General features: G+C 39.4%; 2 protein-coding genes across 7 annotated transcripts in view; both read left to right on the forward strand.

The window, feature by feature from the left end:
* znf512b (zinc finger protein 512B) overlaps positions 1 to 5,657 on the forward strand; it is a 31,805-nt gene extending 26,148 nt beyond the window's left edge. For all 5 annotated transcript variants that reach the window (XM_084367387.1, XM_084367388.1, XM_084367390.1 and 2 more), the window contains 2 exons: positions 1,019 to 1,117; positions 1,745 to 5,657. In XM_084367387.1, the coding sequence (XP_084223513.1) occupies positions 1,019 to 1,117; positions 1,745 to 2,089 (444 nt within the window). In that variant the 3' untranslated portion in view covers positions 2,090 to 5,657. The remainder of the gene's footprint in view (positions 1 to 1,018; positions 1,118 to 1,744) is intronic.
* Positions 5,658 to 9,394: 3,737 nt separating this feature from the next.
* Positions 9,395 to 25,842, forward strand: uckl1b (uridine-cytidine kinase 1-like 1b). 2 transcript variants are annotated; one of them, XM_084367971.1, is made up of 15 exons: positions 9,395 to 9,757; positions 13,223 to 13,419; positions 14,006 to 14,112; positions 15,318 to 15,488; positions 15,834 to 15,905; positions 16,922 to 17,111; positions 18,527 to 18,588; positions 21,368 to 21,387; positions 22,117 to 22,215; positions 22,318 to 22,411; positions 22,894 to 22,956; positions 23,102 to 23,224; positions 23,748 to 23,855; positions 23,950 to 24,106; positions 24,229 to 25,842. In XM_084367971.1, exons 1-15 carry the CDS (start codon positions 9,690 to 9,692, stop codon positions 24,306 to 24,308), a joined length of 1,611 nt encoding a protein of 536 aa, XP_084224097.1. In that variant the 5' UTR covers positions 9,395 to 9,689; the 3' UTR covers positions 24,309 to 25,842. The 2 variants fall into 2 exon arrangements, with proteins under 2 accessions (XP_084224097.1, XP_084224098.1); XM_084367972.1 differs by lacking the exon at positions 21,368 to 21,387 and adding an exon at positions 20,199 to 20,215 and having other exon boundaries at positions 9,396 to 9,757.
* Positions 25,843 to 26,250: the final 408 nt, after the last annotated feature.

Raw genomic sequence — 26,250 nt, forward strand, 5'->3', positions numbered from 1 at the left:
GACTTCAAAGAAAATGTAATTAAGTCGTAAAGGACTTTGCTAACCTGATGTGAAAACAGCATGAAGCTGACAAACACATTACAGCAATGTGACCTGAAAGGTATGAGAAGAGGAATGCACATTTTGCTCTCTAACTTTTGTAGCCAGATGATCTGACCTGAATATTTTTTATAAATATGAGTCATTGTGGAAACAGGCGCACGTGCACAGGCTTCATTTCTAAATCATGGATTTAGGAATGCCATTAAACATCCGTTTGCATATAGCTACATGTGCCGGTTCCACTCGTCATTAGAGCTAGAAGAACAGAAAATACGAAGTTTAATCGACCATGTTTGCACCAGAGCAGCTGCCATTAAGCACATCCATGACGCAAAGCTTTGAATATTATTAATGCTGTGCACGCACATGTACCTGTAAACCATCATCGCGGTAATATCCTAGTCATCATTATTAAACGTCAGATGGATGATCAGTGATTAATATATTGAGCTCATATTGAAACAGACCTTACAAGTGCTTCGCAATTCAGGATGAAATGAAACAATCATTAGCAGGGAGGGAGGGATAATTTTAAATTTAGTTTATAAATGCGCTTCTCTGCTTTTACTGAATGCTGCGTACGCTGCGGTCAAATTTTCAAATAACGTAAACAAACAATGTTTTACCCTGAGGTTACATCTCTCACCTCATATTTCATGTCCACTTCATCGTTTCAACTGCAGCTATCCCTTGAAAAACATGTGTACACATGGTCTGATATATGTGTGAGGTGCATATTCTTACCACACATTCTTCCTTTATAATTACCAGTTTATCTATGGGTAAAGGCGTACGCATTGGTTTTACATCTGGCTCCTGCTGTTAACTCATATCTACAGGTAATCTGGTGTGTAACAGGTGACATGCTGTGGTGTTAATAATAATGGCTGCAGAATCACCAGGCATGCGTTGCTGTGGATATTGTTTTAAGCTGAATAACATGTATACACTGTGTGTCTATCTGTGTGTGTTGCAGGGTGGTGGAGAACTGGGGAAGTACACGTGTCTGATCTGTCAGAAGGAGTTTAGCTCAGAGAGCGGTGTGAAGTACCACATCAGTAAGACACACTCACAGGTGGGTCAGTCTCAGCTCAAAACTTCAAAAATCTCATTTTTTTTTGTTTCACTGAAATCCATTAATATACAGTAAAAACAGCTTTTCCACAGTGTATACGGATGATTTGATATCATGGGACATCCTAATTAATGTTGCTCCAGGACCGTCATTGAAACAATCACGTTTTTGTAATGTCACAGCACAGCAACTTGGGGAAAACATGGACTGGAATAAGTTCCAAATAGGATAAGAACCCTGATCTCCTGAGAGACCCATATGTGGTTTTCCTTGCTGTTTCGTAAGTTTAAATGATGTTCCTGGAGCAGCATTGGTTAGGATGTTCTAGAAACAACACCAACACCTTGACATCAGCCCTATAACACCCTACGTTAAGTGTTACTTGTGGTGAAACAAGATGCCTATGTTGTCCAAACAAGTGCGGAAAAATTGAAGCGCAGTAAAGAACACATATAATTTCCCACACTTTAACAGCTTCTTGAATAATTCCCATCTTATGGGACTTCAGGGGCTCCATATTACTGTATTCAGACATGGTTGTTTGCCATGCTAATTACAGTAGAAATATGCTCCTGTTTCTTCTTCAGAGATTAAGCTGATTACTAATGGTGTGTTTTAATTACTTAGAACTGGTTTCGTGCAGCAGCCAGTCAGGTGGTCTCCAGTAGCAAGAGTAAAGGCCCGGAGAACAATGGGATCAAAGCCGAGGTGAGGAACGGTGCCACCACTGGTAAGAAGAGGGGCCGCAAGCCCAAAGAGCGCCCTCCTGTGGTTGCCCCCCTCCAGACAAAAACTGACGCACCCACCACTACTCAAAACTCAACCCCTGCTGCGAGCCCTTCTTCGGGCCCAACACAGTCCCCAACCCTGATCCCCGACCCAACGGACAGTGCTAATTCAGGCCAAAACAGACAGCCCATGCCCTCTGCCGCTAGACGAAGCAAACCCAAGAGGCTGTCGTTGTCAGAGTAGCTCTGCTTTTGTCGACCCAGGAGCCAGAGAGGATGCTTACTGTAAATGTTACGCCAGGAAGCTAAAGGACCTCAACACAAGGACTTGGCACTGAGAAGAAAGTTGAATCAACCATTAGGAAGTAAAACATTTACTAGAGACTTCAATCTTGGTTTGAAACCCCAGAGTTAATATTTCTACTGTTATTAACAATACTCATGTGACAGTAGTGTTTTATTTCTCCATTCCACTTTTTGTCCCCCTTTTAAGGCACACATTTCAGCTTCTGTACTCACAGCAGGGGTGTCAGTAGTCAGCCCAGATGCAAATCCTGACTTCCACGTGGATAGCGTTTTTTAAACAGAGGTAGTATCCCAAACAAATGCAGAGTAATTCTCTGTACGAGATTCATGTTGTGTTTAAGAGGTTTGAAAAAGGATATTCTATTAGCATGGTGAAGTCATTTAATGATAGCTAGTGTTTTCACATTTTTTTTCACAGATATACTGTACTGTGTACATAAACATTATCTATATCTATATATCTATATACTCAAAGCAATGATGCCATCTGTCATTTTCAAGCCTGACACGTCCAATTAGATCATGAGCAATCACAATTTTTGCAGTGTGTGCTGTAGTGCAATGTTTCGAAGTTGATTTTTAAAATTTCTTTCCAGTTTTACTTTTAGTCCTTGTTTTTTTTTTTGTTTTGTTTTTTAACCTTTCATGTTTCAAGTTAGCAAATGTCATATAAGCTAAAATGTTGGTCAGTCGTTAACCATATTTCACTCTGTTTTCCCTACAGCTGTGTGGCTATCATTTCAGTGACATTTGTTTTTATTTTATCCGAATCACGCGAGGATGAAAGGTGTCTGCTTTGACGACCCAAATTAAGTGTCAAACGATTATTTCCACTGTTGTTTTACACTGAAGTTAATAAGCAGAATACCCAAAAAGGTGATTGTTTGAGATTTTTAAGTTAGTCACAATAACACTTGAGATGGCATTGTTTAATTGATTTTAAACACACAAAAAAAAACTTGAAGTATCCTGTCTAAAATAGGACTGGCAAAGCTAAATGTTGGACAGAAGGATGAATTTTGTGTGAAGCTTGTTGCACCATTGCAGCACAATCAAATGATGTGACACCATTTTAAAAGAGGCCATATTTTGGCTACTGCTTTAGCTTGAATCAAAGAGCTGAGGAGAGAATAAAAATACTATCTTTTATAGAGAGGTTGAGGAAAATAATCTTTTATTAAACAGAAAAAAAATTGCAAATGAAGATTCACATATAATGATGTATATGAATAAATTCCTGGATGCTCAAAGTTATTGCCTTGCACTTTAACCCTTAACCCCTCTCGCTCCCCTCTTGTATTTTTGCACTCCAGGGGTATTCAACCTAACCTACTGTCCGTCAGGCAACAGGAACGGGAATATTTTACTGAGACTAGAGAAAAAAAATTAAATTTGTCTTTTTCATGGGTAATGAGCAGCATGGTTAACTCTTTCTAGGTGGTTTCTGTAATCCAACATGACCGTATAATTATGACTCACCACATAAAGCCATAACAGGTCTTGTTGAATCTTAAGGCTGCTCTAATGTTAGTTTAGCTTCAGATTTTAAAAAAACAATAATACTCCAATATTACTACACATCTTTTCAAATCTAAAATCTGTGCAATCAGAATATTTTCACTTTAACATGTTTAAAGTAGATACTTGAATCCACAATTATATATTAACAATTTGAGCAAATGAAAAAAAAAACAACTCATAAATATTTGATTTATATTTGCAGTCTATGTCCATAAAGTTAAAGACTAGCTTGCTTAAGAAAAAAGACAGCTCATAAATCTATTTTATATTCTCTTGTGTGTATTACCTAGATAGCAATCTGATAGCTTTGGGATAAAGTTGTGATGTGAGGATATTCTGGTGAGATAATAAGGGTGCTTTACTTGCCACTCTACCTTAAGGACCTGGTACATCAGTGGGTCCATTAATCCATCCTGCCATTTTCTCCTTTCTGGCAAGTCCTCTGAATTTTTTGCACCAACAAAATGTCAATGTCATCATTTTGAATCAAGCACTGATGTCAGCGGAACATTTTCAAGGAAATTTGAAGTTTATGTGTCCCAGGTGGTGTCATCCCTGCGCCGTGACCTTTTATATTGTAAAGCAAAGATTTGAGCTGAATTCCTCCATCATTAATCAACTGATGGAGTTTATTCAGGTGGGGATGATTATGCATGTGTCTGTCTCTGTTAACGGGATGGACCTTTATCTATCCAGGTTAAACTGATGGAGATAAGTTAGACAAGCACTGATCGGTCCTCGGACCTTTTCAATATGAGTTGTCCGGACCTTGTGTGTGTGCGCGTGTGTGTGTGCGTCTGTGCGCGTGTGTGTATAAAACAGTTAGCACCTTTGTAATGACTGGATGTCAGAAATGGTAACACTTTGCGTTGAGTGTTATGCTGTGGCACAGAATCAGTTCATCAGCTGCTTGTTACTCGTTTCATTAATAACGTCACATTGACTGTGTTTACCTGACAAGCTTTGGTGTTGCAATATGATAGTTAGGCACTGCTTTTAACAGTGGGTATTTTATATTTTATCACACCCTTTACTATCTGTCTTCCTATGATGTGGACAACACATATCTATCCCGCAGTGTGAGCTAACTGCAACATGTTTAGAGAGTACAGCAATACACCATATTTAGCTGGTTTTGTTGGCTTGCTGATATTTTGATATTGATGTGTCTTCTCAAAATTGTATGGCTTTTTTCACTCCCCCTTCTTTTATTTGTTGCTTTGAAAATGCTTTTTACATATTATGAAATCTAAAAAAAAAAAGGTTGAAGAATTTGTAGACCACAAAGAACATTGTAGGCCTATGTGTCGGCATACACTGTTATTTTATCCATTTTGATGATGCACATAAATTGAGCTTTTTCAGTACACGATGACAAACACATTGAGAGAGTCCTTTATTATTACCTATTCAATATGGGACAACAAGGCATATGTATGTGTGTTTGTTTCTGTATTTAGTGCACTTACTATACCATGAAATAGGCTTGAATTAGGAGTGTTGTTGGAGCTTTCTAGTTACCCTGACTGTGTGTGGTGTGACTTTTGTACCTGGGGAAACAGCAGGCTCAAGTGTCTTCCCTTTGTCAGCAATGTTATTTCCAAAACCAAGGTTAGTCCTTGGAAAGCCCCTTAGACAGCCTGAGAATTTAACCTTTTTATTTGGACAACAGTGGTTGGGTTTGTATGCTACCTACTTCAAAAGCAGGAAAATGGCATCCGCCTCTGTCGTCGGGGCCATCGTGATGAAACTGTTGAGAGTTTTAAGAGATGATGTTGTAGCTTATAACTGGTTATGATATATAGGTAACAGGTGACTAATGATGTATTAAAGATTTCCATATCTGAAATTAAGCTGTATAGAACCTAACATAGGAGGCATCAACACCTCCTTTGAGTCTGAACTGTTACAGTTTTCCTCCCAAACTTGTTGTATTACCTGTGCATTAGTATCCCTCAACTAATTAATAAAAGTTTGTTGACTAATTTTGTGTTAACTGTGTCAGCTCTGAAGTTAGTTCTGATAACTGCTATCTAGAGTAAAGTTACAATGGATGTATTGCTAGGAGATAATATTCTTTTTTCCGACTTTTTAAACACAGGTGCACCTAATGAGAATAATAACAGCAGTACTCTTTAGTGCCAGTTTCCACATTTCTGTTTTGTGCGTGCTGGCTGACACAACTGAATGAAAGGAAGCAATTTTTAATTAAATAACACCTGTGATTTTTCCTGATGGCGTGACATGCCAAAAATGTCAAATGTGAAAAAGGTTTATTGCTAAAATGAGATTATAAAAGTGAATAATTAGGCATTCATAGCTTCATGCGGGTCTCACAGTGTTAAAGAGTGTGTTAAGTATTTCAAATTTACATGCAGGCTTGTATCATTGTTATGTAGGCTTTACTACGGCTGACGGCAGCCTATTCCTGTATCTGTACATTTAATGTCCTTCTTTAGTTGTACTTGACTTTTAAGTGTGTTGTATCTTACAAATTGTTTTATTATTATGATATATATTTATGACATATTACACAAAAATGTTACAAAACAATATGTATATTTATGTAATAAAATAACACTGAAATGATATAAATAAGTACTCAGATCAAAAATCTCACACGTGGCCTGTTGAACGTCACCCCACTACCAGCTTCAGGAAAGGCCCTGTATGCCTGCTTGTGATACTGTACATGCTGTTTGCCGTACATCGAAAGAACGGAACAGATGCATTCTGGGGCTTGAAGTCCATCCGCGGGGGCGATACCAGTGTAGCCTTATAATGATGAACTAGGACACGCCTACAGGCCCCATGATGCCTCAGCGCTAACTGTGCTCCCTGCACCTGATTGTCAACAGAATAGCGAAGTCTGGCGTTAGCAGGGAAGAAAGGCTCGCAAAGATGGAGAACGAAGAGAAAACTTCCTCTATATCGAGCAGGTAACATTTTGGGTGCGATTCGTAAACCACTGGCATCACAGGACGATTTTTTTGGCGACTTTTTCTAACATTTTCACTCGCAGTTTGGTTAAGCATCTTTAAGGAAACACGACCTGTATATCACACTGTCTGACTAAGTGGATAGTCAGTGAATCGTTATGTTAGGCCTATATAAAAGTAACATGTCGCTGTAATTGCAGCCAGGAAGTTACTGTGTAGTTGTTAGTTTATTACAGATGTCGGACAAGCTCGGCCTGCTCTTAGTTCGTCGCTTTGTCCACTCTCACTTTGTCATAACAGTTGTCATTTTACACGAGGTGCCCTCCTATCACAACTTCATTGTCATTTTTCTTAAACAGAATGAGAGTATTTAGCAACCGTTAACGTTACCCCAAACATGCTAGGCTAGCTTGTATCGGATGTAGCTAGCTAGACAGAAATAATTAGCCTGTAAAGAGGAGAAAGACAGCTTTCAGGTTAACAGAAGTGAGAAGCATGGCATGGCGTTTTCTGCTGGCACTGCAACGTGCTCATTTTTCACAGACATAAGCCCTGCACTCATGGGGAAGTTGTGTCAAGCATTTGCATAAGATGACTAATACTGTAGCGGGGATAATACATAGCGATGTCACACTGTCACATTCACCCAGTTATTCAGCTGTCTCTGTATCCACCCACATTAAAACCAGCCTTCAGCCCGGTACCCTGTTGAGCCACAAGAGGGTGTTACTGCATTGGTCTTCCCACTGAGGGTTAGTTCCTGTTTCATAGACTCACCAGACCGGTAGCACAAGCATTAAAGTTGTACTCACTTACATGACAGAACCTGAATGTAGGTGCAAAACAGAGCTCAAAGTGATGTGAGTAAAGCTTGGAAATATATTTGGATGATGTGAAATCTGTGAACACAATTGACAGGTGAATACAATCTAATCCAACTAGAGCTACAGCAATTAATCGATTGGATGTCAACTGTTAAATTAATCGCCAACTTTTTTGATAATCGATTAATTGACATAAGTAATGTTTCCACCTTTTTAAATGCTAATATTTTCTGGTGTCTTTCCTCCTCTTCCACATTAAACTTAAAATCTTTGGGTTGTGGACACACAAGGCAATTCTTTGACATGTTATAGACCGAACAACTAATCGATTAATCGAGAAAATAATCAACAAAGAAAATAAACATTAGTTGCAGCCCTAAATCTAACATAAAATGTATCTATTACCAAGTGAATCAACAACTCGAAACAGAAATCAATCACTAAAAGCTTTGCAAAGATTTTATCTAGCATTTCAGTTTTTTTGTCCGCCCTATGTATATATAGCTACTTACATAACTCTGTCCTAGTGTCTGAAATAGATGAGCTTTTTTTTTTTTTTAGCATTTAGTGTCTGGGTGATGTCACTGTCATTTGTCATTTAAGACATTCATTTTATATAATGTCTAAATTATGAAAGCTTAAATGAGTCATAAGAGGCATTGGTTCCACATTATATGCCGTGTTTAATATATCTCTCTTATTGTACTTACAATATAAGTAAGTTTTACTTCGGCTCAGGCCTGTAACCCTTCTGTGCGTCTCTGTAGCCATCGACAGATAGCTGAATGTTTGGCATAGCAACCAGTTCAGGCTTCTTGTTTCGATGGTGCTTTCTTGCTTTGCAGCTGTCTTCTGACTGCAGTTTAAAGCAACAGCGGCACTCCCAAAACTACATTGAAGATTAGAGAAAAACACTGAAATCCCTTGTGTCTATCCCCTATGGTTTTAACGAGGAAGTAAACAGAAATTAAGTCTTGTCAAGTCCAAACTCCAAATATTTGCAAATGCTTTACGCGTCGGTTTAAATCGTATCTAGTTGCTTCTTCAAGCAGTGTGGCTCTGAAGCTGTGGCCTGCTTTGTTCTTTAGTTTGTTTTTGATGCGCTGCAAAACAATTAGTATGTCTCCTCTGATCTCTGGGAATAATGATTTGTTTGTCCGTACACTGTGTGGCCTGGGAGTGAGTGTCAGTGTTTGCATGTGTGTGTTTACGTGTTGCACATCCTTGGGCTGTTCCTCCAACTGTCAGCTGACAGAGCAGCAGAGGTAGTGTTGGGTTTCATCATGCTGTTTATTCCCCACTCTTCACTGTGAGTGAAGTTAGGGAGGTGACATCGCTCTGTATGTGTGTGTATGTGTGTGATTGTGATTGTGATTGTGAGTGTGTGTGTTTGCTGTCGTGCTGACGTCTCCAGACTCTGGTGTAAGGCACATAGAGACATGGCAAGTCCCTGCAGGGGAAAAGCACATTGCCTCCCCTCTGCCCTTCCCCTCTGTTGTGTTCTCCCTCTCTCTCCTCTCCATTTCTCCCTATCTTCACCTCCCTAAAGCTGCCTGAAGCGTCTCTCTTGTAAATTCAGTCAACTGCGTCAACATCGGAGGAGAATAATAGCTCACTGTTTGTCTATCCCTTCTCTTTTTTTCCTGTTTTTTCCCCCACCAGTTTGTCTCTTGGCGTCTCTGTCGCTCTCTTCTGGTCCCGCTTTCACCTCCAGCCACATATTGCGACACTGACTGTCAAAGACAGTTGACCCAAGCTTGGCATGTGTGTGTTTGTGTGTGTGTGTGTGTGTGTGTGTGCCTGGAGTGGGAAGGTCTGGCTCAAACCTGATGCTATTAATATCACCTAATGAACATAATCTGGAGGGGTGGTTATCCTCTTACATTTGTTGGCCGGACGACTGAGGGGAGGAGTGGAGTGCGAGTGAAAGAGGAGGGAAAAGCTGCGCTGTAGTTTCACACTGAGTGTGCTCTCTCTCTACCAAGCTGCAGTGCCTTCTCTCTCCCTCCATTACTCCACTGAATGGCAGAAACAGAAAGCTAAACAGATGTCTAAAGTTTCGTTTCTCATCTAAGCTTATCCCTTTAATATTGCCCAACCTCTATCTGTCTGTCTCTCTCGATGGGTTATACCAGAGGGCAGTGCTGTTAAGCTATATTGTGCTTGAGTGTATATATGAATACAGAGTATACCTACTGGCAATAACATAGGTCTGTGCACACAGTGGGAACCTCCCTTATACTTTTCTGTAGTTATGAACTCGCTACCGGCTTACTCAGGAGCTAGAATATCTGGCTGTTGGACTCTTAGATCTGATGGCAGGTAAGTGAATTTTATTTATTTATATATTTCAATTTTTTTTTTAATTCTTGTATTCTCAAGTGCACTTATCATTTGATTGTTTGTTTATTTGACCCTGTGAGAGAGTTAAATGTTTTCTCTTCAGAATGTGGATAAACAGAATAGCCACTCCAGCCTATTGGTCTCTGGAGTATATCAGTTTTTGTTGACATGCTTTGGGAAAGTTTGCATCTGTCACTTAGTAACACACATGTTTTTGTCACTGACTTTAATCATGCTTTTGTACTGATACCACAAGTTTCGGTGTAATATAATACTGTGATGATATGATAAATGATTCAACACGAATTGTAACCTAAAGTAAGTAGTTGGGTGAGTTTGGTTTAGGTGTCTGAGGAGTTTTATCTGATGCAATATTGCAGTATAATTTAGATAAACAATAACATTATTACTTACATATTGTTTTCAGGAATATGCCATATCAATATATACAGTATATATTTGTATCTATAGATATTAAAAAATATTCATATTATTACTTGACCTGACAAGATATTTTGGCAATAGATTGATCTTACATATCTTATAGTACAACTTCATTGCTTTTTGAAAGGGTGTGCTAGCATTATGTTAGATTAATATTATAATTTTATGCAAAAAATATTCTTAAAATGACAAATGTAGTTTGTCACTATTAGTTCTGAGACGGTATATCGTCAACAAAAGTCGTTCTCCAGACAGGCCTAATTAATAGGCATTGTACTTGAATATTGATTTCAACTGTATCACCCACCCGTCATGCAGCTGAGAAGTTGCAAGTTCATGCAGGTTGAGAAGTCGTGCTCTGTTGATTTAAGGTTGACTTTTGTCAAATAAATGCCATTATATATTGTTTTGTCTTAAAATCCTTTTTGTAAAGACCCTCCACAAAGGTAAGAGGACAAAAGAAAGAACAAGTAGTGTAAGTTATGATGCTTTGTCTTGTTTACCTTTTCACTGACTCCTGCAGACCATTGAGGCTTATGGTCCCCATGTCTGCTCTGGCCATCTGGTCTTAGGTACCTTCCACTGTGGCCTCTTTACAACCTTTTCTATTCACAAAGTTGCATTCATAGATGCGTTTATGTAATGTTTATCAGCACTGTAACCACTGAACAAGGGTATGATTCGGCACAGTCAACTAGGCTAATCTTTTATGGCACCCTGGTTTGGTTTTAACTGATAACACTGCTGGAGTGTGCTGTGCCTCATGCACAGTATATGTGTTCTCTCAGTCTTAGCCCGCTCCCTAGCTCAGGTGACCCTGCTGCGATAAGATAAATCTTTGCTCTCTCTTGTTTGCTTCACCTCTGACCTCTTGAGACTCCACCTGGGGAGGTGTATGGCCCATATAAACATGAGAGAGCCAAGAGATGAATGAATAACAGAGAAATAGACAGAGGACTATCTAGGTCTGTTCTCTCAAGCTGCCTACTATAGATATGGCATCTGGATCTTTACAGTCGTCACTGGGTGAAGTGTGGATGGCTCGGATACTGCAGTAAGTGTTGCTAGCAACTGTTACCAGGTTAGACTTGCTAAACAAACTTTTTTTTTTTGCTTTGGTGATGCTTCTTGTTTTGCGATATTTATAGTGCAATTCATTGTTTATGGCATCAGTGAATTATAAGTGATGGCTTCACTGACATTGTGCAATTGTTTTTTTTTTTTCTTCAGGCTATTATTTTGCATAGATAATGCAGCACAGACGCCTCCAGACTTTTGCGAGAGAGGCAAAGCTGTTTTTCCAGAAGTAGTTGAGTTGTTAAGTTGAATTCTAAACAGGTTACTCAGCAATGGGTTAGACCAGTTCTTTGTACTGTTGTCCTCTGCTCTGAATCTTAATGAGCTACAACCATTGTTCAGGCTAACTCTTCTTTAGTTTTGTCTTAAAATGTAACAGAAAAAAAACAACTTTTTTTTCTCTGGGTGGAGCAATGACTAACTACATTTCCAAATATGGTGACAACTTTGAAAAGTGTCAAGACACTTGCTTAATGTGTCACATAAACTTCTCTTAATGGAACTTAAGTAACTTTGTGTTGCGCAGAAGTGTTTAACCATTGTGTCTTGTTTGAATAGTCTACGCAAATTCCCTCTGTACCTGGTTCCCACAAGAGTCACATACCTGTTTTGAATGAGCATCTTGTCATTTGTTTATGAGGCCCTATTTTATCTTCTTATGTTTTGATAGCACATTTTACACATATCTATTGGTCTTAGTCATTGGTACAACCCTCAACACATTGCATTTATACATGATTCACTTGCAAAAGCCTCTGCAGAACTTTAGTCATGTAATTGAGTTTGCATTGAGTTTGCATTGAGTTTTCCACCTAGTTAACATACTATGAATTGAACTTTGGTACCTTCAGCAGTCTTTCTGTAGACTGAACAAAGCTCACCTGTTGAACATGTAAAAACTGAACATTAACCCATGACAGGAGGCAACACAACTCTAGGTCAGTCTTGTTTACTGTCAGGTAACTGGGCCACTGTTCGTGTAAGTCCACCTCACTGTTAGGTGCCCTAACTGTCTGTCTTAGTGTCAGCAATCATTCATCACACATTGATAAGACAATGAGAAAGCATTTTTTTTTTTTTTAATTAAAGATTACATGTGTGTCTTAGTGTCATGACTGTCTCTCACCACGTTGTAATGATAGTTTCACCACTGTTCAAATTCTACTCTTGACACAAGGGCAATTACAAACTAATTTGGTTACACTATGGTTGTGTGCTATCTTTCATTGCGTAGTTAATGAAGTTAAATGAAAATCCCCATCATACTGTGACCAAAAGCTCCTCAGTTATTTACCACTTGATATGACGTAACTGTTTATAATGATAGTACTGTATTCAAGTCAAAACCACAAACAAGAAATTGCTCTTTTTAATGTGTACAGAGCTGCAGACCAGTAACTTCTAACTAGGGCTGCACAATATATCGTTTCAGCATCGACATTGCAACGTGCGTATGTGCAATAGTCACATCACAGGATGTGCAATGTCAAGTAAACTAGAGAACTCAAATGCTTCTTCATGCTACAACTTGCATCGTTCTCATTTTACAGACGTCTGTTTAACATTGCATGATTTAGTCCAATTTAATGAATCTTGCATACATGGTTGTGAGCCTCAATCATTCTTGATCATTTTATCCAACAAAACATGGCCTGCATTGGTTGGTTGATAAAATGCACTCCCCTACAAAACAGCCCTGTCATTCTAGAGTGATTATTTTTTTCCAAATAGAGCTCCTCAGGTTATTTGGAGGAAACTTCTGTATTTTTCATATCGCAATAAATATTGCAGAAAACCAAAATATTACAATGTCAGTTTTGTTCCAATATTGTGCAGCCCTGCTTCTAACAGTTCTGTCAAATATACACCAGCAAAATTGTCAACATTAATGTCATCTTCTGTTGTTTGTTTGTTGTTTTACAGTGGAGGTGGTGAGGGATCTTTGGACCGGCTTCTCCCCTCGGTAAGCAGCACAGGCCTTTCACCCAGGAAAAGGACCACCAGCCAGTGCAAATCTGAGCCTCCTCTCCTACGCACCTCCAAACGAACCATCTACACAGCTGGCCGCCCGCCCTGGTACAACGAGCATGGAACACAGTCCAAAGATGCCTTCGTCATTGGTAGGACACTTAAGGAGATCCTGTTATATCTTTCATTTTCTTTCGAGTACATTCTCCCATAACTTGGCAATGACATACTGTACATCTGAATCCATATAAACACACACAGTGTCAATACATCTGAGTTCTCAAAACCGAAGGAAAAAGCAGGGCATGAAAATCAATCAGTGAAGATTTTTCTCTTCTCTTGAATGTCTTCCCCAAAACTAGGTAGATCACCTTTAATACTACAAGCAGATAAGAAGTGCCTTTTTGCAGAAATAAGCAATCACCGCCTTTACTGCTAATGGGTATTGACAAGCCCTTTCACTCTCATTATTGACATTTTAACTGAGTTAGAGGTGGCTCTTTTGCCACCGGCAAGTATTGTACATAGGGAACAGGACGTTCTGAAGTCCTGGTCTCTGTTTCTTCCTGCCTCTATACATGCGGTAGCCTAAAGCAAATACAAAAGGCTATCAAGCTAGTACTTGTACAGTAAGTTCCCACCAAGCAAAGGTATTTTACTTCATGTACTTTCATGTGCCTTTAAACATGTATGCAAAATACTGTTACTCAATGCCTTCATGTAAATGTGCTGTCACAGGTCTGTGTGGCGGCAGCGCTTCAGGAAAAACAACCGTGGCGCGGAAGATAATTGAAGCTTTGGATGTTCCATGGGTTGTACTGCTGTCAATGGACTCCTTTTACAAGGTGTGTGTGTGTGTGTGTTTGTGCAGTACAGTCGGTATGTATTGATGGTTTGTGTCCATTTGCATGCAGACACACATGTTTGTAAATGTTGTAATGACAGGTTAAGACACTGGATGCCTTTTACTATATAGGTAACCTGAATTTTGACATGTTTTTCCACATCTTTATGTCAATCCAAATGCTCTCAGATAAAATCTTGACATGAAATGAGTCCAAGAAATAATTTCTTCCTTATTATTATTAATACTTCAACTCTGTCTCGTATGGCTGCTAACCTCCCAGTGGCCTGAAGGAAATGTTTGAAAGAGTGAGACTAAGTGCAGAAGACAAGAGTGAAAGAGAGAAAATAGGATTGCCTTTTGGATCCCAGAGGGAAAATGGGGATAAGACGAGTGACTGGAGAAAAAGGAGACAGGATAATATTAGAAGGCGGATGAGTTAAAAGAGAAGCACAGTGGTGAGTGGAATGGGGAGAGAAAAAGAGTGGTGGAGAGCAATCAAGCAAGAGCCATCATTCTTGCCCCTCTATACCTCCACCCACTCTGCGGTTATGTAATCCCGTCACAATCTGACAGCAGTGGTTTAGACTGTACAGAGAAGGAGGGATTTACCACTGGCCAGTGGCACTATAGCTCTCACCACGCTGCGATACCAGAGGTTGGCATCCAAAACATTTCATTTAGTATTTATGTCTTTTTAAAATTAATATCTTACGTTTTTCTGTTGGGGGTATCTCATGTTTGAACACAGTCCCCAGAGAGCCAGCTACACTGGTTTATCAAATTAAGTGTGTAATGGGTTCACTTGAGAAGGGGGTGTTGCTGTTCTGAAACTGCCAAATACCAGATCTGGAGCTTTAATACTTAACTACCCTAAGGGCACACACACAGACACACACACCACCTGGTACAGACGTCACAGTGGCACATGATGATCTCCTAAATTTAGGCCTCCCAACTTCAACTGCTCCTGAAGAGCGATCTGTGTTTTTGCACAAGCTTATGTAAATTATGTCTAACAACCAATATTAAAGCATGTGTACTTGTTTTATTTAAATGCATTCATGTAACATTGTTTTATAAGTCTTTTTTTTTTCTTACTGTACAATTGTTATCGTGGGAAATCATTTTTGTTGTGCTTGGAAATCATTATTGTGTGAAGTTTGCTGCAAAGTATGTGATTACAATATTTGCTGCAATCTTCAGGTCCTGTCCCCAGAAGAGCAGACTCTGGCTGCCAGTAACGACTATAACTTTGACCACCCCGATGCCTTTGACTTTGATCTGCTGACACACACCCTGCGCAAGCTCAAACAGGGCAAGAGCGTGAAAATCCCTGTGTATGACTTTACAACTCATGGGAGACAGAAGGAGTGGGTAAGGATGAATGCACACGTCCAAACACATGGCATTGAACTTCGTAAATTAATGAGTAGCATGTCAGAATTACTGAATATAATCTCAGTTTCTCGATTACCTAAGAGGGTTTTAATCTCCCTTGCTAGAGGTTTAGAGTCACATTGCAAATCTGCTACTCCAGATGGTCACTGACAAACCATTATTGTGAATTCTGTCTTCTGTTTTTTATAATTGAGTATCCATTAAGTACAGTTAGATGTTTTCTCATCAGTTGCAAAATGCTTAGGCATGTATTGTCTGTATGTCCATGTGCTGTCTATGTACGTTATCCTGTAATACTACATGCACGTGTGTCCCCTACAGAAAACCGTATATGGAGCCAGTGTTATCATCTTTGAGGGAATCATGGCCTTCGCAGATAAAAAGCTCCTGCAGGTAGGGCAAGGTTATTGTCCTTTGACATGTTCAGCTGGTCAGTGGAAGGTGCTGGTGTCAGGTTTATTTTTATCTGTACACGTGGACGACCATATTTTTCTGTGCTTTCCTGGGAGGGGGCTTTTTTTCATTTTATTCACTTACACCTGTGCCGTTTATGCAAAAACTAGCTTATCGAGTGTTTTAAATGTTCAATCCATGATTGAAATGTAAGCGAATTTTAAGTAAATAAGTTCAAAACACTGAATTCAAACTATACATATCGATATTTATATACATATATTTTGATAAAGGCCAACACCTTGCTGCACAGAACTGCCAAAGATATGGTTAAAGTGATTGAGAAAGAGTCTGCACCACATACTTTGTCCACCAGTTTTTTTTTCACTGCAAAATGTCACATTTGTAATGGATTTATCCTCTATCCAAGCGTATTACTTTTTAATTGATTGATAAGTATTTTAATGTACAAACTAATGCAACAAGGTCGTTTCTTTCAGATGCTGTAAAATGTTTATTGATATTAGAGTTATTATTTACGAGTCAAAAACACTTTTTCATCTACTACTTACTTGATAAGAAACTGTACTTTACGTAATTAAAAACATGTTGGCCTTTTAATCTTGCTTTTGGGACAGAAGTAGGTTAAACCTGTCATAATGAGGTCCCTGCGAACAAAAATAAACAGAATCCATTATAAAGATTAATTAGGAGTCACCACACACTCCAATGTGATCATTAATTTAAAAAGAAAACTGCGTATCAAAAGTTAATTATCCTTGTCATGGTTAATCTTGGCATTTATTCATATCAGACTCATTCAAGACACATTTTCCAAGCACAGTAAACAAATATCTTAACATTAATAGTATATCATGACACAACTGTAAGCACAATTATGCTCAGAATGAGTTACAAAAAGAATGAAGAAGGTATATTTAGCCTGGTCCTCGTTGTGTGTTATGAACCTTTCCATCAGCTTAACCTGTTCTCTCTGTTTCATGTTCTCTTGTCAGCTGCTGGACATGAAGATTTTTGTTGACACAGACTCTGACATCCGGCTGGTGCGTCGGCTGAGGAGGGATATTACAGAGAGAGGCAGAGACATTGAAGGCGTCATCAAACAGTACAACAAGTTTGTCAAGCCGGCATTTGAGCAGTACATTGAACCCACCATGCGCCTGGCTGATATTGTGGTGCCACGTGGTGCGTGCATACAACATACACATACGTTTACATATATGTATACAGGTTTAACATCACTTAACAAGTACTGTCATACTCTTAATATAGAAAGGAATGAACTCAATAGACTATATTCACATGTCAGCCATTTCTCTCTGATGTCACCCTCAGGGTGGGAAGCTCAAATGCTGGCATAATGTCATGCTGCTGTGTTCCAGGTTGTAAGCAGTATAAACATCAGGAACCTGCCAAATTGTTGTTACTTTCCCACTTACCAGATGATTAGTGACTGAAAAGATGGTGGATAGTGAAAATTGGAGGATCATCAGCCTATATTTCAAGGAAAAACAACACTTCAGCAAAAGTTAGCATGCAACCACTTCCTTTGATTACATCCAGTGTAATTTACTCCAAGATGTGTGTTGATATTTTATTTACGACTTCCCAATTGTATCAAATAAAACTATCAAATCGTAATGTTAGCTAGGAAGTTGAGGTTGACAGCTGATGTTAGCTGTTGTCTAACAGAACAGGGTTCCCATTAATCCTGGAAAACCTGTAAAACAGTAGACCAATTTTCCAGTCATGGAAAACACGTGGAAAATGAGAGAAAAAGCAAAATGTCCTGAAAAATCTTGTGTTGTCCTGGAAAATTATTGAAACATTTTCCTATTTTCACTCACAGCTCCCCAAAACACATGGCATTGTCTTCTGAAAGGGCAAAGTTATGTGAAGAATCATATTAACATTCAAATGGTAACATTAGTAATGGACAAGAGTATTTTGAGTAGGCTGCCCGCTGTGAACACACCCCCAAGTCACATCACACAGCAGCAACGCAGGCTGGTGACATTAATATAACGTTACAATTTAAGTGGCCGAAACTCCAAATAATGTTACATTATGTTTCAAATGTAATTGTTTGGCACTGCTGGCTAACCTGGCAGGAAACCACTTAGTAGTTACCAGTTACCAGTTCATTTTAGTTATTTATTTCATTATAAATTTCCACAGAGAGGAACATATTAGTGTATGACCGCCACCCGTGTCTGTCATACCAGCTAGATCATCACTGAAAATGTCGTGGAAAATGATCTCTTGTAAACAGTGGGACACGCTATCAAATAAGTTTTTTACCTTGAAATACGGCCCTACGTCTCTCCAGATTTTCACTAACCATTGTCTTTTTAGTTGCTGATCAATCAGGAAGCGATAAAATTTTAATTATTTGTCAGATTACCTACGTTTGTAGGACTTAAAACAAGGAACACAGCAGTAAGTGTGATTTCGGAGGGAAATGGCAGTCGTGTAATTACTGTCTACGAACAGTGACACAGAACAGTAATTTATTTTGTTTGTAATTTAGGCAACTTTCCAATATTTTACTGCTGTTGAACTAGAGAATTAACTTTGTTTTTGTGTTTTCTTTCTGTCAGGTGGTGGCAACATGGTGGCCATCGATTTGATCGTGCAGCATGTCCACAGTCAGCTGGAGGAGGTAAGAGAAATCACACTTACAGACCTACAGGCATACTGTCACACACACACACACACAGACACACACATACAGAGAATGTGTCATAACGGTGAATTATAGCCCTTCAGTCAAACCACCTGATGTGATTTTTGTTTGTTTCTGTTCAATTTAATTTTAAAGCTGAAAAGATATTTAGTATACTGTTGGGATGATTTGCTGAGTGTAGTTGCAGCCAGCCCTTATTATTTGTCAGTAATTACAAGCTCCATCACTCCCTCTAGTGGATAGAAATGTGAGGATGAATGTGCCTGATTGCTCCAGACAGTTTGACAGATAAATAGATTATTATGTTAAGCATTGTGATAGCAGTCATTATGTGTAGTCACTAACATTTGTTTCAGGGGAAAATATTGCAATTTGGACCAGAATAATAATGTTTTCTCAGGTTTTTTATTAGTTTGGTGTGAAGTGACAACTAGAGAGTCCCCTCATGCTTTCTGTGTCTTACTGGGGTCTAAATTTAGCAAATTAATACTTTACTAATCCTGATCACAGTTACAGCTCTGGTAGGACACAGAATCAATACTTGATAGTCATTATCTGATAAGAGTCTGAATCTGAAGGTTAGGTTTCTGTGCTTCTTATATTAATATGTCGTACAAGTCCAACTGTTATGAATGTGAATATTGGTACACCAGTTCAAATGAGGGGGTGGCTGACAAAAATCAAGAGAGAACATTTTAAGGGATAAGTTCATCCAAAAATGAAAATTCAGTCATTATCTACTTGTCCCCATGCGGATGGAGAGTCGGGTGAGGGTTTGTTGTCTCCCGAAGCCAGAAGTCTCCAGAGCTTGTGCACGCTCTTTAAATGGCGCGCAGGCTAACGTTTTTAGCTTAGCAAGTACGGTGAAGATTCTTGCTTCTATAGACTTGGATTACAATGAACGTTTTCAATCGTTTGATCGTTTTAAGACAAGTCCCCAGCTACTTCAGTTGTTTAGGAGAACACTGCAGCCCTGTTTTGCTGTGAAGCTCCAGAAATGTTTTGTGGACAACAGAACTTCACCTGACTTCTTCCAACCGCGGAGATATTGACTGGATTGTCATATTTGGTTGAACTTCTTTAAGATTAATTTAGTGTCTAGACAGTTGAAGCTTTTATTAAAGGAAACAATGATTGATATTTATCCATATCAAACACATTTCAAGACATTTCCTTTTAGGTTAGGGGGGTTAAAAGTTTATTATGTTGAATTGGTAATATAACATTTATTACTGTGGAAGAGTAAATCCTAATACATAATTATTTGAAATCCTCGCTCAGTGGTTCGTTCTGCTTCCTCGTCAGAATAAGCTCTTTTGACTACTGAACCAGAGTGTGCTGTTTCCACTTTTGGATTGGTTGTGCAACATGCACTAAATGTCACCGAAGGCACACTTTTGCTCGTGGGGAGCACTTTGTGCCACCATGCAGTTTGCTTTGTTCCCGCCCCACTTTACACACACACACACACACACACACACACACACACACAAGCACACATTAACACACATGCTGCTGATGGACTGCTCTCTCACTCTCTCCCCCACCACTTCCCCTCCACCCCAAATCCCCTCCATGGCTCACAGCGCGAGCTCAGCGTCAGGTAGAGTGGCCTTTATCCTGTCTATCATTCTCTCCTCACCATCTGTCCAGTTCCCCACTTGTTCTGCTTCTTACTGGGAGAGAGAGGAAAAGAGGCCAGCAAAACCAACCTCTACTTTCCACTGATCTGCTGGCTGCCGTGGCACATCACCAGGCGGCACTGTTGTGCCTATAGAGCAAATATACTGAATTAGTGATCAGTCATAACAGTACGAGACTGTGCCAAAATATGGTAAAGACTGACTCCACAACTGCATTGAGTGAATATAAAAACTGCGTGAAATTTCAACATTTAGAAGTCGAATCAAGACGAAAACGTTGGATTTGGTGTGGTGCAGCCAGCATTTGATGCAAAGACGTTGGTTTTCCTTCTCTCTACATTCTAGAGAAATGACAACTCACACTCTTCCTGCCTTCTGTGTCTAAAAATACACCAATGAGTCAAGTCACTGACCCCTCCTTTCAGGGGCAACAAGAATAAGAGAGAGAGAATGACTATAACAGAAAGCGAGAGGGAGGAAGCTCTCGCTGCAGCTATTGTTGACTATTATCTACCTCAGCCACAGAGAAAGTTTCCAATACCCTACTACAAAGTGCTGAGTTTTTCCATTGAATGTCGGCCACAGTATCTGAGACAGAGAGAGAGAGGAAGTGAGCTTGGTGTCTGTCTTTAGACACAGGATGTGCTGGGGCCTGTGAGCTGAAATACCAACCTTTAGTCTTCTACACGGTGAAAGAGTGACAGCCACACGATAGCTTGCGCACCTCCCACGCAAACACACAATGGATGCATCGTGCACATGTATAGATCTCAAAATCTGTTAAGAAAATGCTCTCTCTTTTACTCTAGCATCTGTAATAAGATCTTTTAAAGCATAGCCTCTTCTCTGAACCATGATATTTAAACTACTTGATAACAGGAAAAATTATTTTACTTGAAACGGCAGTTTACCTCGGTGCTTAGAGTACTTCCGAGACATTTGACATTTTCAAGTCTCGGCTGTCACACTTTTCACTGTGTGTGATAATCCCTCCATCCACCTGATGTTGTGTCTCTTCTCATTTTTTCCTCCTCTTATATGTTTTTTTTTTCTGTGTGTGTGTCACACTCTGTTGTGTCTGTTGTTGTCTGTCAAAAAAACTCTCCCCATAGAGGAAACTTCGCTGGGATATGTGAGCAGATTTGCTATGATTTCTCTCTTTTTTTTTTTTTTTTTGCATCTGGCTAATGTTTATCTCAGTGACATCGTGGATACATGTAGTGTCAACGTGACTGCATCACTGAGTGTGTCTGTTCCTCTATAGAGCCCAGGGTAGACCTCGGCCAACTAGATATTCAGACCTAATCATTTAGTGTGTGGAGTCTGGGGGAATTATTGCAAGTAGTAGAGACCTATCATGGAAAATAACCATCATTCTTTTATTTAAATGAGGCAGAATTTATTTAATATATTATGCATATTTTTTAAACAGATCTGTTTTATTTCTTGACCTTTCCAAGAATCTCTCTAACTTCTTTTCCATCATCATGGTCTCTGTGCTGTTGTAATTTTCCACTGAAACACTCACACTGGCACTGTGTGTTTTGTAATGTTGTGCGTTTGCTTTTTCCCAAGTAATCATATTACAGTGGTTACACACTACCATGATCAACTGTGCTTTAACTACTCCAGAAAAATATGTGATAGGTTTTGCATGTACTTACACTTCTGTGTGTGTGTGTTTGTCTGTTTGTGTGTGTTTTCTGACTGTGCACACGTATTGTACACACGCGTGCAGAGAAGCGTCAGTTGCACTTATTGTTTTTACGTGTGTTGTATTCATGTGTCTGCCCATCTTCCCTCTTCCCACTCGTCTCACCCTACACCACCCCCGCTCTACTATTTGTTGCCGTGGTTACAGGGCAGCCTTGGCTTCTGCACACCAGGCCCAACCCCTCCCCCAGACCCTCAGTGTTCTGGAGAGCACACCCCAGGTCAGGGGCATGCACACCATTATCAGGTAAAAACTGTGAGATCTCATTTGTTACATGAACAGCTAAACCCTGTGCAGTGAACAGCAGCTAAATCTTGTATTGTTCTTCTCCTAATCACCCACATTTAGAAACAAGGAAACCAGCCGCGATGAGTTCATCTTCTACTCCAAGAGACTGATGCGTCTGTTGATCGAGCGGGCGCTCTCCTTCCTCCCCTCGCAGGTGTTTAATACTGACATCCACTGTTAATTAATTCACAGCACTGCATGAAGGTTCTGTAATCCTTTGTAATAAGTAGAACATTAACACTGAAACATTAGATACCAGAGCGTAGACAGAGACATGTGTAGGAGAAAGAAAGCACAAGATAACTGAATGATAGACAAAAGCTGACAAGACACAGCAATACAGTTTATTTTGGTGCTCTGAAATGTAGAAAGATTGGTGGAAAAAGAATGAGCGCTTATTTGCTAAAAATGACAGTCAGATAGACGGACGCATGAGAATGGAAAATGATCAAGTCACCACAATGGAAAGTTTCCATACCTTAACCATAAGCTTCACGTTTGTATTACACAAACACACACGTGACTGACAGTTTGAAATTCACCACAATTGATCACAAACTATTTCCTTGACTTCTATAGCACACAACAGCTATCAGCATTGTACTCACACTGTTCTGATTTTTAATATTATCTCAGGTCCACGTAGTCCAGACCCCCCAGGGAGAGGATTATGAAGGCAGGACTTTCCACGGGAAGAGGGTGAGTGAACTCCATTTACAGCCTGACGTCTCCACAACCCTTTAATTTTTTTATTTTAAAGACCATTCAGAAGTGTTTGTCTCTACCCAAACTGATGCAATTAACCTCTGTTAATTTTTTCTTTCTTCTCTTTGTTTTTCTTCAGATAACAGGCGTGTCCATCCTTCGAGCCGGGGAGACCATGGAGCCGGCTCTGAGGGCCGTCTGCAAAGACGTCCGCATCGGCAAGATCCTCATCCAGACCAACCAGGACACAGGAGAACCAGAGGTACAGATTTAACTTATAGGAAATATATAAACACCCTTAAAGTCTTAAATGTGTCAAAAGAAATGTGCTTGATGACATTAAATGTCCAGTATATAGAATTTAGGGGCAGAAATGGAAAATAATATTAATAATTATGTTTTCATTAATGTGTAATCACCCAAGACTTAGAATTGTTGGGTTTGTTGCATCGTTGTTGCAGTAGCCAGGAATATAAGCATGTTTCGGTTTATAACGGCCAACATAGGGAATGCATGTTCAGTTGGTTGCAATCTGCAAACACACCACTATGTGCCCCTGAATCCTACACACTGGACCTTTAAGACGTTCTTTAATAATATCTCAGAGTAATTTTTTTTGTAGTTCGTCATTTTCATACTTTTTAAGAATCTGTATGTCCTAACTTGGAGATTCTCAGGTTTAAAGATTTCTGCATCGTGCCACCAATGTTACAGCTACAGGACAGTACTGGTCATGTAGGTTACATGTTGGTATTAACCCATATCCTCTCTCTAAACATTCTCAGCTTCATTACCTGCGTCTACCAAAAGACATCGGCGAGGATCACGTGATTCTGATGGACTGTACTGTGTCGACTGGAGCTGCTGCCATGATGGCCGTTCGAGTCCTGCTGGTGGGTGCGCCCGATCGATTACAAGTCCACGTTGTCTGCAATGAATTGCTGTCCTCGTGTAGCTTATTTTCATGGATGTGTTTTTATTTTTCAGGACCATGATGTCCAGGAAGACAAGATCCTGCTGGTGTCTTTGCTCATGGCAGAAATGGGAGTCCATTCGGTGGCCTATGCATTCCCACAGGTCAAAATCATCACAACAGCTGTGGACAAGAAGGTCAATGACCTCTTCCACATCATACCTGGCATAGGTGAGCAACGGAGAGAAGATATTTTGGATTATTGCACAAAAATAACCTGCTTTGTTTATACATGATGTCAACTATGATTTTTAGTTTAAATTAATGTTGACACAATTTTTTTGTCATCATAGGAAACTTCGGGGATCGATACTTTGGAACAGATGCACCACCTGACTGGAGCGACGAGGAGATGGATGAGCCCAGTTACTGATCAAACTGTTGTTTTATGGACTATGATTATAATATTTTTCTCATGGAGTGTACTGTCTTGTTGGGTGAAACAGGGCTGTGCCTATCAGAGGACAATATGAGGACATATTCTTTGCGTCTGTTTGGGCATCAAGTGCAAACAATGGGCCCTGAAAAAGAAACTGAAGACGGACAAAGCAAAGAGCCACCTTGTTGACATGTTAAATTATATTATTTTATCTTATGTAAATGCTGTTGTGGATGGTTGTGTTATAAATTCTGAAATATTTTTATATGTACAGTATGTAACTACTGTAAGTCTAAATGTTTTATTTGAGCGTTTAAATTGTGACAATCTCTTTTGAAATCTGCAGGCTCGTCGCTTTGAAGGATATATCTCGCCTTACGCCTAAAACTGTGGACGACACAACTGAATGTGAATTTGCACATGCAGTAAAAGAAAAGAAAAGAAAAGAAAAGAAAAGAAAAACTTTTAAGGTTATTTTTACCCCGTACCTTCCTTGCAACTTTCACAAAAGTTAAATCAGAACACGAACTCATGTTGCTCAACTTCTATCGCCACGAGCACTTTCTGAAGGACCATTCAATCGGAAAATGTGTAGGTGTAACTGTCTTTTTTTTTTTTAGCTCTCTGGTTCACTCTTTTCCTTCTCTGTGGATGCTGACCTAACCAGTTGAAATGGGTGTTGAAAACCATTTTTTCATTATACAGCTAAGAGTATGCACTCGTCGTGTATATTTATGCAGCACATCCTTCATTTACATATTTGGATATGGATAGACCTGACCAGTCGGCAGGCAAGTCGTACGTCTTTTACTGCTGTGAAAATGGGTCATCCGAGTTAAACCAACACAGATTAAGTGTTGATTTCAGACGCCCTGATTTATGTCTTGCAGCAGATTGTTTGTTTTCAACAAAAAAGGGCTGTTGAGTCGAGGATGTATAAAAACTCAGAACAGGTGCAAATACCATGGTCCTGTCCGTATCTGATCTTTCTATTTGGTTTCAGTATTGAAATGAAATGAGATCTGTCTGCTAAAGTTGTGCCTGTTAAATATTGCCTTGTTCTTTGTAGAGACATGTTGACAGTTTGCCAGATGTTTGGCACTCCACAATATTCATCCATTTGGTCCAGACGTCTGAAGGAGTTTTGCATATTAAGTTAATTTTTGATATCATTATGTTCTCTGAGTTACAATGTCGTAAAAAATTCAACATATTATTTGTTAAAAAACTTTATTTATTCTAACAATTAAGGGGGAAAAAAACTGAAGTGAAAATATAACTGCAAACTTGTTGTGACATTAGCTACAAGTACTGTTTCTACTCACCAATCCATTTCCATTCAGTCACCTTCTACTGTACAGCATGTGCATACTGCTGAATACAACTGGGAGTGAGTCATTCTGTACTGAGAATCCATCAATTGTGTTTGCAGCCTCAGTGTTTGACTGCGTGCTGTTTTGTGTTTGCCATTTCTGCTGCATGTTTTTTTATATATATATATATATTTAATAAAAGTGCAATACAGCTTTTAAAATGCATTCAGCGCCTTATTTCATTAATGTCAAATGTAAATTGTGGGTCGCATCTGAGTCATAGCGGACAATACGATCGAGGCATTAGAACACATACACAGCACTTAAAAGTAAACTCGTGTTTGAGTCACCTGCGTTTTTTTATATCAACTATTTCAAGACCGAAATGCATTACCTCCACTTTGAAACTGAACAGGAAGGATATTGTGGTTGTCCTCTTCTCATGGAAAGGAACCTTGATATCTTCCATCACTTTCCATAATTATCACTCTGACAGCTGTCAAGACGCCAGCCGCGGTAAAGTATGATTGACACTCATTTGATGAGGCTGATGGACAATTACGAACCGGCAGCCTATTAGGCAGATATTGACCCACAAGAGGCATCTTTTCTTTTTTCTTTTT

Source organism: Pagrus pagrus (assembly GCF_965226575.1).
Source record: "Pagrus pagrus genome assembly, chromosome: 11".
Lineage (NCBI taxonomy): Eukaryota > Metazoa > Chordata > Actinopteri > Spariformes > Sparidae > Pagrus > Pagrus pagrus.